The following is a 14,237-nucleotide window of genomic DNA, read 5'->3' as shown; positions in this document are numbered from 1 at the left end:
ATATAAAGTTTGAAGAAAATGGAGCTTGGAAAGGCCTCCAAACAGCTGCACGAAGATCGGATCATGAAAAATAAAAATAAAAATAAAAATAAAAAAAAGAAAAAAAAAAAGAAAAAAGACAAAATAGCCTGATGGGGTGGCAAAATTGGGAGGCTAGGGGTAGTATTACGGTACACTAAACTTAGCCTCCAATTTTCCACCACCTCTATAAATACACCCCCCCCCCCCCCCCTCCCATATTTGTAAAAAAAAAAATAGGAACTTTTTATGAGAAAAAAAAAGAGAGAAAATAGGAAGAAAGAATGGAAAAAATCCCTAGAAAATGCTGAAAAATTCTTTTTCCCCCCTCTTTAGGAAACCCATAATCACAAAAAAAAAAAAAAAAAAAAAAAAAAAAAAAAAAGAAAAAAAAAGAGTCTCTTTCATTTTATTTGTAATTTTTTGGGTAAACTTGTAGGGATGAGGTAGTTTTTCTATAATTATACCCATCCCATCTTCTTTACTTCATCATGTAAACATCTTCCATTTCATATATATAAATCTCTCTTTACTTTTCTTGTCTCTTTATTTTCCTTGCTTTAAATTCCTAGCTTTATTTTGTTGTGTATCTACCTCTTTATCTTTATGTCTCTATTATTGTTTGTTGTTGGTTGTGATGTTGTATGTATATTTCCTAGATGGGTACTGAACCATCACCTAGACCTAACATGGGAAGTAGCCTTAGGGGGAAGAAATCACATTTTCTTCTAGGCATATAGGAATTTTTATGTTCTTATCTTTATTTTCATCCATTCTAATTTCAAGCAATCCTCTCCCCTTACTTTTATTGTCATCCGTTTTAATTTCATGCAATCCCTTCCCCATTTACTTTTATGTCATCCCTTTTAATTTCTTGCTCAATATATATATTCACATATACACACACACACCCCACCACCACCACCACCACCACCACTACTACTACTATCTAGACACAAAAATTATAAATAAATAAATAAATAAAATTCTACTCATCTCTTTTAAATGGGTCTTAAACCTCAAGTATGGCACAATACAGGTATGTTATCTTAAGGATGGTTGATAGCTTATAACTCCCCTCTCTTTTGGTGAAGCACCCATTGGGCTTGAAAGAGATTAAGGTTTATTTAAGAGAGATTTCTAAAAAAAAAAACCATTTTTTTAATGAACTTTTATAATATTTCAGCATTTTAATTTTCAAGCTCTTTACTTTAATGTCATTTATTTTTCCAGCACTCTATTTTATTGTCATTTAAATTCCAGTTCTTTATTTTAACGTTTAATTTAAATTTCATCTATTTACTTTTCTTTCTATTTAAATTTCAACACTTTACTTTCCTTGACTTTAAATACATAGCACTATTATTATTATTGCTCTTTACTTTTCTCATCAATAATGTTGCCATAAATTAAAGTTGTTTGGGTAATACAAAATTCTTTACATGCTTTTTCTAAGGAAACGGTTTTCAACCAAAAAAAAAAAAAAAAACTTTCTTTCTCCAAAAGAGGTTCCTTTTAAAACAAAATCTTTCTAAAAAAAAAAAAAAAAAAAGAGAGAGTTTTCTTTCAAAACTTTCCTTTAAGAAATGCTTTTTCTCTAAAATGTTTTCAAAGAAAAAAAATGTTTTATTTTTCTCTTTAATCTGAAAAACCAAGTTCTTTAAAAAAAAATGTTTTCTTTTACCACGTTGGAATTTCTTAAAGAAAAAAAAAAAGTATTTTGGACAAGCAAAGTTTGTAAAAGAAATTTGTCTTTTCATAAAAAAAAATCATGAGATTTTCCTTGGAACCCAAACTTTTTCTTTCAAAAATAAAAACCCAGGAGATTTTCCTTGGTTGTTGTCGTTGAAAGTGTGCTATACTTATAATTAAAAAACAAAAGTTAAAATAACTATACTTATACTTAAAGTGAGGTTGTAAAGAGCCGTATATAAAAGCTAAAAAGAAAATGAGAGGTCATGTAATGCGAGTCAAATTTTTGTCTCACTTTTCCTGTTTCACTCTATGCTCCACTAATAAAAACTTGCCACATGTCCCACCTATTTAATTGAATTCTAATTTTATGTTTTTCTGATTCTATTGCCTAAAATAAATAAATAAAACCCAACCCACCCACCACTACCGGTCCACCACCAACCTTCCACCACTAGCAAGAGATCTTTGGCGTCATCAATTCCATCGCCATCAAGTCCACATCCCCACCACCACCGCCATTGGGAAGAGATTGATTAATGGGTCAGTTGAGTGAGATTTTTGTAGTTATTGGGTTCCATGAGTATTGCTTTATGTAAATGTTCAATTTTTGGGTAACCAATCTCATCTCTGATAGTGTGCAAGCAATTAATTAAAGTAAACCATGGTTGATAGCTCATGGCATAGTGGGTGAGATTAGTTTGGATCAGCATGATGCCCATGAGGGGCATGTGGATCTAGGAGATATTTGTAATCGTTGGTCCCATTTGTGAGTTTTCCCCGATGCCATCATCTGATGACAAAAACTACTAGCAAAACCTTTTCACTTCTGTATTCATTGAAGAAGACGGTGGACCCAAACATAGATTTGAAGACAAAGTGGCGGTCATGGATACGGGGTACCCACTAGCAAGAGGTCACAAAACTAATAAAGTTATAGATTTGAAAACAAAGGTGGCAGTGGATGGCTGTAAGCCTGTAACTAGCAGCGTTGATGATGCCGGTGATCTCTTGATAGTGCTGCTGGTAAAGGTCGATGGTTGTTGTGGGGTGGTGGGATGTGTTGGGTTTTATTTATTTATTTTAGTTAATAGAATAAGAAAAGCATAAAATTATTAATTAATTAAAAAGGATGGATACGTGGCAAGTTTTTATTAGTGGAGCATAAAGTGGAACAGGAAAAGTGAGACAAAAGATTTGGACTCCATGTAATGGTTTTTAAAACCAGACCGAATAGTGCAATTGGTCAACCGAATGGCAATTTTGTCTAGTTATTAAATAAAAATAAAAAATAACTAGTAACAATAGCTTCAACTGAAAAAACATGAGAACATTNTATGATGTATCTGATTTTTTTTCTTAGTATAAATTGTTCTGTAATAGATGTTTTTGTTATTTATTCATTTTTTTATTTGTCAATCATCTTTAGGACTCTTTGCCAACTGTGACATATCCTCCTACATCATCATCTACTATGCATATATATTCCAACCAATCATCATTTACGGTATGACCACTTAGCATTTAATTAGAAAATATTGAATTTTTTTTAACTGTGTTCATTCTAATTTTATTTTTTGTATTTTTTTTGTACATTCTTTTATGTAGGATCCATTACAACAATTCCAAGAAAATTGATGTACAAACAAGTTTTGTGTCCAAGAGAATGGATTGGGAAGCAAATATTTTTTTGTTATATAATGTTTAAATTGTGGTGGATAGACATAGAACCATCTTCTTTTTTGTATTCCCAACGTTGGATCCTCTTTTTTGTATATTGAACTATGACAGGTTTTATTCTAGATGAATGTATTCTCAATTAGAAATTTCCCAGAAGAATTGTGACAAATTTTAATTGAGAATACATTCATCTAGAATAAAACCTGTCATAGTTCAATATACAAAAAAGAGGACCAACGTTGGGAATACAAAAAAGAAGATGGTTCTATGTCTATCCACCACAATTTAAACATTATATAACAAAAAAATATTTGCTTCCCAATCCATTCTCTTGGACACAAAACTGTTTGTACATCAATTTTCTTGGAATTGTTGTAATGGATCCTACATAAAAGAATGTACAAAAAAATACAAAAAATAAAATTAGAATGAACACAGTTAAAAAAAATTCAATATTTTCTAATTAAACGCTAAGTGGTCATACCGTAAATGATGACTGGTTGGAATATATATGCAAGTAGATGATGATGTAGAAGGATATGTCACAGTTGGCAAAGAGTCCTAAAGATGATTGACAAATAAAAAAATGAATAAATAACAAAAACATCTATTACAGAACAATTTATACTAAGAAAAAAATCAATACATCATATAACTGTACCAAACTTGTGAGCACAATGTATTTGCTATGACTAACAGGTTCAACCTTGCCATCGAAGACTCCTAATTTAAAAAAGTAAAGGTTTATTTTTGAAAATATCAGCAAAATACTATAAATTTACAACATAACACTTACAAAAATGTATTATCATTAATTCACCAATCACAAAAAGTAATTTTAACAAACATTTAATAGGCTGTTATAGTGCACAAATGGTCCATAGGTGAACATGAGCTAGGCTGTACTCTGAGTTCTGACATAGAAATAGTGAGCATATAAGTTTTAACTTTTGTGTTTTGCAAGTATGAATGGTTACAATTTAGTTTTAACTTTCTGCTTTTGAAGGCATGCACATTAGGATGAGTACTTTGGGATTGAATGTAAAGGCAGACATAAATAACAAAAAGAGTGCCAACTGGTAAGAGTAAATTATATTTGAAACTAAAAATATTTTAATAGCTATCAAATAAATGATACCAACTGTGTCCCAGAGGCTAAAGTTGACAGCGGAGAATTCAATAACCACAGTAACTAAACTTGTCAAAAAGGCACCTGTAAGAAGCAAAATTGAAAGAAATACAAATTCAAGAAAAAAAAAAAAGGAAATAATTCAATCAAGGTTTTAAGTCAAGATTTAAAAAAAAAAAAAAAGGAAACACAAATTGAAAAATTGAAAGATACATATATAGGAAACAATTCAGCAATCCTATCATACAATAAGTAACAAACTCGACTCTCCCCTTCTACAGTGAAGCAGTGTGAAAAACAAAATGATACCATGTCAGGAAAAAAACAAGTGCTTATAATTCTACTATCATTGAAGGGACCGTTAGATCCAGCTTTACAATAGGTAAACATGCAAGTTTTACAGTCTATTTGTAGCTATATAATATTGAGAATGCCAATAAGTACCTTAGTTCACCCACAGAATGCTGCCGCTCAATGATCTCAAGCTGAGATACCTTGACAATCTTCTCCAATGCACCAGCCTGTGTAAAGCAAATAAATATCTCAGCAAGGGAAAAATATGGTTTGAAAAACATAACAAAACCTTAAACACATGGTATTCATTAGCAGATAATAGAAACTATGGTCAAAATTTTACCTGCAAAATTTTCATTGGTGTTAAAAATACTGGTATTGTTGGATAGAAAGTTAACATGGGAAAATAAGGTGTTAGACCACATGAAAACAGAAAACAATCTAAACAGACAAAGTGAGCATCCATTGATTACCATCCAAGAAAAAAAATCAATTATGGGAGATCATTTTCTGCAATGTCAGCAAAGACAAAGACATATAAATTTATTCATGTGTTGGATGGAGGACTGAAATATAAACTGAAGATAAAATATATACGACTATTCAAGTGGGGGAACATTTCGGGATAGACCAAAAAACAGAAAATAGAAAATCTAAGAAGAGTATTGGCTAACTGCATTGATTATAGTCCAATGATATTCAGCCCCATGAGCAAAAAGTGAAAAATAAGAGTTCCATGTAAATGAATTAGCACCTTCATAAAACCCACATACACATATGCATATACATACAAAAAAAAAAAAACTCCAGCAACCCAACATAAACTTCAAAAACCAAAATTTACCCAGTTCAAACCACAACAAAAGAAATAAAAAAAACACAATATCAATCTTATAAGCATAATACAGCTATAGCAACCCAACAAAAACCCACTTGTGAAAAAGTAAAACAAATTTTGAAACTTTCAACACAATTGTCAACTTCTTCACAGCAAGTTCCAATTCAATATTCAACTATCATTTCCAAACTCAATCCTATCACATTGTACATCTAAAGCCAATTTATCTAACAATCAATCTAACTTAATCAAATTAATCAAACATCCCTAATTCAAAAACCAAACAAACCCCAGATCATATCAAAACCCACCCTCCGTTCTCATCAAAAAGGAAATGCTCAAAATTTGAAACTTTCTGATGAAGCAAACAAAAAATCCGAACACCCAATTTGTAATCCAAATTGGGGAAAAGGGAAAATCATGAAAAACAAACCTTTGGATCGTGGCTCACGGCGGCTCCGGTTTGTTTCCAAGCTCCACGCACAGTTCCGGCAAACTCTGTGGCGATGAGCTCCGGTGTGTGGTGTGGTGGAGGTTTGGGCAAGCAAAGGACGGCACAACCCAGAGGAGACGGCGAGAACTCTATCTTCTTCGAAATCGTTTTGCTCCGGCGATCTGTGTGGCAGTGGTAGAGGTTCGGCGTGAAGGAAGCAAAGTGAGGCGCGAGGAGCTTTTTTCTTAGGGCTGGGTTTCTTTCTTCGTTCTGTTTGGAGTCTGTTTGGAGAGGGGTTTTAAGTGTGAACTTAGTGTTCTTTCTTCGTTCTGCTCCGGCGATCAGGCTGTGCGGTGGTGGAGGTTCGACGTGATGAAGGAAGCAGAGCTTTTGTCTGAGGGGTTTGCTTTTCTCTGTTTTCTGTTTTGTCTGAGGTGAATAACGTGAGCTTTGGCTGTTTGGAGTGGGTTTTAATAGAATTTCCACGTGGCGATGTTTTATTGGCTGGTGTAAAACACCTGTTTTACGCCAGCTCCTGATGCAATGTTTTCTCTTATATATATGTATATATGTCCCAAAAATTCTATGGTCAAATAGAAAAAAACAGCCTAAACATGAAATAGTCCCTTAAGAAAGCAACCTAAACATTGAACATGACTCACTCTCACAGAGATTATTTCCGTAATGCTGCGGCAAGTTAGGCGTTACAAAAAAGTCTACTATTATAAATCTAAGTCAAGCTTTAAGTTTAAGTAAAAAAAAAAAAAAAAAATTTTAAGAAAGACCTCAAGTGATGACTCTCTAAAATGTCTTTACAAATCTTTTTGCTCGTTGAGAATGTGAGACATTTCACTAAATCAGCTATAAAGGCCACTCTAGGCTTTAAAGGCAAAATTTTCGCCATATTAAAGAAACCCTTTTAATATGCGTGTAGTTCTTCTGTAATTACTCACGCACACACGTGAAGGTGTTCATGATAATGAATACAGTAAAAACCAACAAACAGAAACAAAGAAATAAAGAACTCAAGAGACTATTGTAAGAGAAAAAAAAAGAAACTCTATGATTGAAGAACAATTCAAGAAACCCCAACACTAAGACCAATCGAAAAAAGTTAGCTTGCACGGGAGATTTTCATTCCACCATCACATCAGGTATTCTGGGAGGACGTTGATAAATTTACCCTTGTTAGTCCCATAGATAAAAAAATTTGACTAAGACATCTATGAACGGAGTACGCCAAACATAGAATCATATGATTGCATCATAGAGTTTGAACCAGTGATATAAATCTTAAAAAAATTGACCAAAACTGGCATAAGATCCTTCGGTTTCTTAATGATTAGAGGAAACCCTACACAAAGCAAACATAGACCAGGAATATCAAAAGCTTAGAAAATTTGTATATCAATTTGAAGAGAAATAGAGTACAAAGGAATGGAAGTGTGTGATCCCATAATAGTACTAAAAGTAATAATGAGATGGAGGGTATTGTCATGAATTATAAGACTCATTGAGTGCATGCACTGCATGGTTAACTTACTAATAAAAAATCATAGTACTACGATTAAAGAAGCTTTTTAATGATATAATCAGATGTGAACTTCCATTTTCCATTCTTTTCCAAATGAAAGGCCTTTTATTATAAATGAATTACTAAATACAGAAAAGATGCGTTGAAAACTAAACCAAACAACAAATTGATAGAAAACCAAAATTGGTATCAGAGTTAGAAATCTAATTAATTTGATTATCGAATGGCAGCTGGTAGAACACCCCACGGTATCTAAACCTGCACATGGAATAGAACTTTTAATGGTGAGAAGATAAGATTGCTGGTGTTACCAAAAGCGCAAGATTATGCACATCCATTTTTATGATACACAAAAATTGCCATACCCAATCACCAAATGCTGACATGAATATAGTCATGTATAAGTAAGGTATAAATCACTTTCACATACTGGCAGAATATGTAGGCATGTCAGGCTCGAAAGCATGTAACATCCCTTGTCCAGCTTCGCTCTATTACATTAACAAAGATAACAATAGAAACCGATAGGCTCTAAAAAAGGGAAAACGCAGAGCATACTAAAACTGATAGTTACATTTGCTCAATGGAGCAATCATCAATTTAGTTTTTGGTCTCAATCAATTCTAACTACCCAGACCTACACAAACTGTCATGGAACCCTTAAGATATACATAATATATATATATATATACACACACAACAACAACAACAATAACAAAGCTTTGTCCCAAATTTTGGGGCTATGGATCCTCACAGATTAGAAAGTTAGCCTTGCGTGTATATATATCCATCTCTTTTAATCAATGGACTCAAAAGTATGATTCATGTAATCCAAAATGCATGAGAAAATAGAAATTTATGTTAAAAGGTTAAAAGTTGTTTATGAAAACAGGTACTTGTGTAGTGTAGAACCTCACTGGCTAACAATCAGGAGAGTATTAAAATTTTAATGGGAGTGGGAAGTAATGGTGTTGGCCAAGATGGTTGCACAAGTAGAAAAATCAATCTTGCAGGTACAGACACAAAGTAACAGGAGTTACCAGCTAAGGTTTTCCCCAAATTTCATAGTTGGCAGGCCATTTTCAATACTCTCTTCCACATTTTGCACAAGACAATGGAGCTGATGAATTATAAGAAGACAACTTCGCCATCATGTAGGTGGAAGGCTAGCAAATCTGCAGCAGCTGGAGTTCCTTCACTATTCAACAAGTCTAGAATATTCTAAAACGATGTCCATGAAGTAAACTTTTTGTATCATGAACCATGCACCTGCACTACCGTAATCCTCAAGTTCCAAAAATATAAGCGAATTCTGCTTCTGAATAGCAGAAACTAGTTGAAAACCAATGAGATTTAACCCATTGCAAAGCATAAGAAAATAAAAATCTGTAGTGCATCATTTGATCAGAAAATTGGAGGTATTTCATTGCTTTAACAAGTTAAAATTGTGCATTCACAATCAAAGAAAAATACATACAAAACACACCACCAAAACTTAATTACAAGACAAAATTAGGGTAAAATCCTGCTTCACAAATCAATAAAAAAAACTCCGGGGCTCTTGCCTAGTAGAAATTTGGAAGGACAATCCGATCACAACTTTTAAACCTTCATTCACAGAAATATAAGGTACACTCAATTGCTACAACTTAACTTTTAAACCTTCATTCACAGAAATACAAGGTACAGCTACAAAAGTCATATTGGTAATTAATTATTCCAATTCATAATTTCACTATATTAAAGTAACAACTATAATTTAGAAAGACAGATATATAAGGTACAGCTACAAAATTCATATTGGTAATTAATTATTCCCAAACAAAATTTCATTAAATTTAAGTGTCAACAATAATTTCATTATATTTAGAAAGAACAAGACACTTGAATTGCTGGCCCGCCATGAATAAGTACAAATTTTGTTGCATACTAAAAAGCAATGCACTACATCCCACAATCTGTCCCAACTATGATTTGAGCATCTAAACTTCACTGTTAGAGATATGACTGCCTTCAACTTCATGATAACTGATTCTTTGTCATCTCAAAACAGAAAACAGTCTGCATGGGATGGAGGAAATGGAGGAAAAGAGATGGAGACAAGCAAAATGCTCTTACTTAGGGATTTATAAAAAAAAAAATATAATTTCCAATCCAAATGAGTTCTAAAAGCATCATCAAAGTTGGAGAGGAAAGATTAAAAGACAAAATAACAACTTACTTCTAACTTCTTGAGTTTTGTAGTTTAGAACCAAGGGCATTCAAACTGGGAGAGGAATTGGTGTTGGCGTTGCCCTCAACTTCTCAACTTCTTGCTGTTGCTTCTTGAACTTTTGACGTTTAGAAACAAACTCGCTGAATAAAAATGGGGAAGGGCATTCAAACTTCAATGGGAGAGGTACTGGTGTTGGCCACGATGGTTGCCCAACTAAGAAGACATATTTTGCAGGTAAGCTATCAAAGTAGCCTGGTAAAAGCTTTTCCAGTCGGCCGGCCATTGTTAATACCCTCGTCCGCATGTTACACAAAACAATGTATTTGCGAAATTGTAAAAAAACAATTTCGCCAACATTTGGATGGAAAGCTAGCAATGACCCAGTTGAGATCTTTTCCTTTGCCATCTTAAGGAGATCGGAATATTCTGAAACCATGTCCTCGGAGTAAATTTTGTATTTCAGACACCATGTACCAGCATTATTGTAATCCTCGAGTTCCCAAACAGAAAAACTGCGAGGGCATTGCAAAGAAGACTTTTGGAATATCCGGAGACGGCCTTGGAACACTCCAAAGGAGACCCATTCTCCACGGGAAAAGTCAATGGGTGGATCAATATAGCGGCATCCTTGTGCACTGTTGAATGGATCGAACACAACAAAGCCTCTGATCATTCTATCATTTTCATCTACCCAATGCAGCAACCCATTGCAGGCAACAACACCAGCATGCGCAGGCGTTCCAACAAAGGAATTCAATCCGCGCGGTGACGAAACAAGAGAGTCGCACCATTCACCGGTGTCGGAAGAAAAGATCTGCATACGTATCTGAGTAGTGTTTGATTGAGTGGGAGAACGAATGCGCACCACTCTATAACTGTAATGGCCATTGGTAATACATCCCTTCTCTTTATCACAGCTATCTGGATTGCATATAAAGCCGACCAAAAGAATTCCGCTATTTACCTCGTATGGAAGGCGAGGGAGAATGATCCACTGTTTGGTAATAGGATTACAGATGCAATACTCAGTAAAGCCCGAATTAACAATCGGCAGAACTACGCTGCGTATCAGTAATAAATCGTTGAACGATGCTTCGACGCAAAAGGGATAATTTTTTCTTGCAAATTCGATACAGGGAAGAAAATCGAGAAAATCGAGTCCGTCACCGTCACCGTCAACGTCACCGTCACCAACACCGCCACAGTCCTCATCAAATGGAAGAGCGAGGATCTTTTTGTCATGGTATAACACAAGAGTAAAGGGTTCTGTGTTTGACTTACTGAATGGGTGTCGGTGGAGCATGGCGTTGCGAACAAACAAAGGATGAGAAATCACAGAACACCAGCGCTTCGACACGGACTTACATTGGAGAGCCCATCGGCAAGGGAGTCGATAAAGGATCTCGAACAGTATAGCATCTGGCAGTTCTTCGATTTTGATGAATTCAGGCAACTGGGTCGAATCATCCGGATCTGGCTCTTCTTCTTCTAATCTTCTTCTTTTGCGATATGGAGACAAGATCGGGAATTCCTTCGGATCCTCTTCAAAATCATCTTCTTTTCTTCTTTTATAAGACAAAACCAGAGAAAGGTCTGGATCTGGGTCGGTGTCTGTGTCTGTGTTTGTGATTTTGATTGACTCCACCGCCATGGTAACGGCGGAAACAGAAGCAGATATTTCTTTTTTGGGTTGGGGAAAAGGAAGAGAAACCTAAATAAACGTAAACAACAGAAGTTTAATAAACCGGAAAGGTAATTTAAGTATTTAAATCTATGGATTTGCTTTTATATTTATAGACGGTAATATACGTGTCGGTTTCTGATTGAGGTGGACTAATCCAAACCGTTTATTTTTATTTTCCAATAAATGGTTAAAAATTTATAGTGTTATTACCGAATTGACAAACACGCCTCGGACAGGTCGAAAAGACTGGCACTGGCGAGGATAAGACGTGACGAACCTCACACACGGTCCAAGGATGTCAAAATCCTCTTCTCTGCTGCTGAAACCCAGACAATAGGATTTTGAGGGCTATTATGGGGTCAGGGAACCTGGTAACCCTGGCCTACTTCATACCAAGCCTAAGGCCCATGCCGAGGAGGAAGAAACACCCGAGTACAAAGTGTGAAAGCCAAATTGCCCAGGAACCTTGCGAGAGACGACCCCATCCTCGGCCAACCGAGACCATGGGAGGAGGAAGTAACGGGCCACCAAAAGCAGCCTCTGAGCATCTAAAGAGAAGGAACAAGTATAACGTGTCAACTGTGGAAGCACGGTGAGGAGCAAGTCCAAGATGAACTGTCACCTCCACATTAATGCCCACAACTAACGTCTGGCTGCATTAATGAGGAAATGACCCTGAACGGCGCAGCCTGTGGTTCTGCAGCCCCAGAAAGAATGGGAAGGCGGCTGATGGGACAAGCACTCAAGTAGTGACCTGCTTAGATCAATAAATGTAGGCTAAGATCAACTGAAAGGGATATATAATGTAAGGAATCCCTCTTGAAAGGGGGACGGAAAAAGGGAGGAGAAAATTAGAAGTATAGAACATGCAACAACTTGTAACAAACAGAAAAACTTTTGTAACGATCACTGAAGAAAGAATAAGAACCTCAAGCTCCCAAGATGAGGGCCGAGAACGTCGATTGCACATTTGAATCCAGTCCATAGCTATTCAATTCATATGCAACCATGCCTAGCCATTGTATCCCTCACTAGGGCCTAGTTCTTGAACCCACTCTCTACAAATTCATTGTATTGGTTAGCTAGGCTTGAGTGCACTCACTCAATAGTAGAAGTGCTCAAACCCAGTCCCTACATAAATATATTAAATCCATTATATTATATTTTTATATATTTATATTTATTTATTTGTGGTAATCCGAAACGGTCTAAAACGGTACGCTGAAATAGACTGATACTAAAATATTTCATTCCAATAGACAAACCAAAATGGGTTCCGAAACGGTATTCATAACATTGGTATTTATGATAGAGATATTCAAAAATCTCTCTCCTCATTAGACTATTAATTAAAAAAAATAGTTGTAAAGATCAAATAAAGCACAATTAATGAGTGAAAATTCATGGTGAAGTTATTATTTTATTAAAATATCCCTAACAGCTAGTATGTAGACACCCCAAATGGAAATCATTTATAATCGTTTGAAGCACTATTGTTTTGCCAGGGGTGGCTCCATATCCAACCCAGGAGTTTAATTGAACCCCCTAACTTGACCAANAGTTTTTTTTTTTTTTTTTTTTTAATCTTTTAATAAATAAATAATAATTTATTTTACACCTGTTCGTTCTCAGCCTTGGCAGTTACTTTCCCTAACTTCCTTTGCTGTAGTAGCCCGTTTCCTTCCAGTTGTAAAGATCAAATAAAGCACAATTAATGAGTGAAAATTCATGGTGAAGTTATTATTTTATTAAAATATCCCTAACAGCTAGTATGTAGACACCCCAAATGGAAATCATTTATAATCGTTTGAAGCACTATTGTTTTGCCAGGGGTGGCTCCATATCCAACCCAGGAGTTTAATTGAACCCCCTAACTTGACCAAATATATATATATATATATAATATTTTTTAAAATCTTTTGTTTTCACCCTTTACAATAAAAATTTGAACACTTTGACCCTAATTTTTTTTTTTAAGTCAAGTTGAAATAAGTTTGAATATGATCCTCTTAGTGTGACTTTCACAATATTTCCACAATAAAGGTTAAGCAACAAGTTGTAATTGGTTTTTACCTACCATTAATAAGTTGCCACCTAGATTTTGTTGTGATTTTTTTGTAAATTTGTTGTGTTAGTAACACTACTTTTAAAATATTTAATTTTATAAGAAAGAAAGAATAATGTTTCAAACTTGCACTCCTTTGTTTAAAAAAAAACAAAAATTATTTCCATGACACTAGTTTACTTTGGCATTGACAACAGAAGGAAGCTGCTTTTCTTTGAACTTTTTATTTTCATTAGCAAAAAATTACACCACTAGTACAACCAATAGATTTGTATTTAGATATGTATTTATTTCTCCCTTCTATGTTTTCTTGGTTTTTCTCTTTGTCTGATAAAGTAATTTGATAAGTGCTCTACAGATTTCCAAGTCCAAGAAATATGTTATTGATTGCTTAAATTCCAAGAGAGTGACCACGTGTATGGTTAAAAAACCATACACTTCAAAGACAAAAACTTATATTAATGATTTTTTTTTCTTAGTTTCATGTTTACTCTTATCCCTACTCCTAGGTGTGTTACTATTCTTCTTTATTTTGTATATTTTTATTTAATGATTTAACTTATAAATATAAAAAGTTATTATTAATTTGACAAAAATTTATGTTTAATTCTATTTTGTTATGCATTCAATGGTTGTTGTATTAGCGATCTTTAAA

General features: G+C 34.5%; 1 protein-coding gene and 1 long non-coding RNA gene across 2 annotated transcripts; one reads left to right on the top strand and one right to left on the bottom strand.

Annotated features, from left to right (window-relative positions):
* The first annotated feature begins 3,069 nt into the window (after window positions 1–3,069).
* On the top strand, window positions 3,070–3,512 carry LOC136062566 (uncharacterized). Its single transcript, XR_010624296.1, has 2 exons — window positions 3,070–3,217; window positions 3,319–3,512. It is a non-coding gene; the product is annotated as an uncharacterized LOC136062566 (long non-coding RNA).
* A 5,943-nt stretch (window positions 3,513–9,455) lies between these two features.
* Window positions 9,456–11,587, bottom strand: LOC112018492 (F-box protein At5g07610). The gene is made up of 2 exons (XM_024051026.2): window positions 9,840–11,587; window positions 9,456–9,679 (listed from the first exon to the last, which is right to left on the bottom strand). Exon 1 carries the CDS (start codon window positions 11,482–11,484, stop codon window positions 9,880–9,882), a length of 1,605 nt encoding a protein of 534 aa, XP_023906794.1. The 5' UTR covers window positions 11,485–11,587; the 3' UTR covers window positions 9,456–9,679; window positions 9,840–9,879.
* Between the last annotated feature and the right edge of the window lie 2,650 nt (window positions 11,588–14,237).

Source organism: Quercus suber, unplaced genomic scaffold (genome assembly GCF_002906115.3).
Source record: "Quercus suber isolate HL8 unplaced genomic scaffold, Cork oak 2.0 scaffold_427, whole genome shotgun sequence".
NCBI lineage: Eukaryota > Viridiplantae > Streptophyta > Magnoliopsida > Fagales > Fagaceae > Quercus > Quercus suber.
The sequence above is the reverse complement of the archived record's forward strand: the minus strand, read 5'-3'. Positions and strand labels throughout refer to the sequence as shown.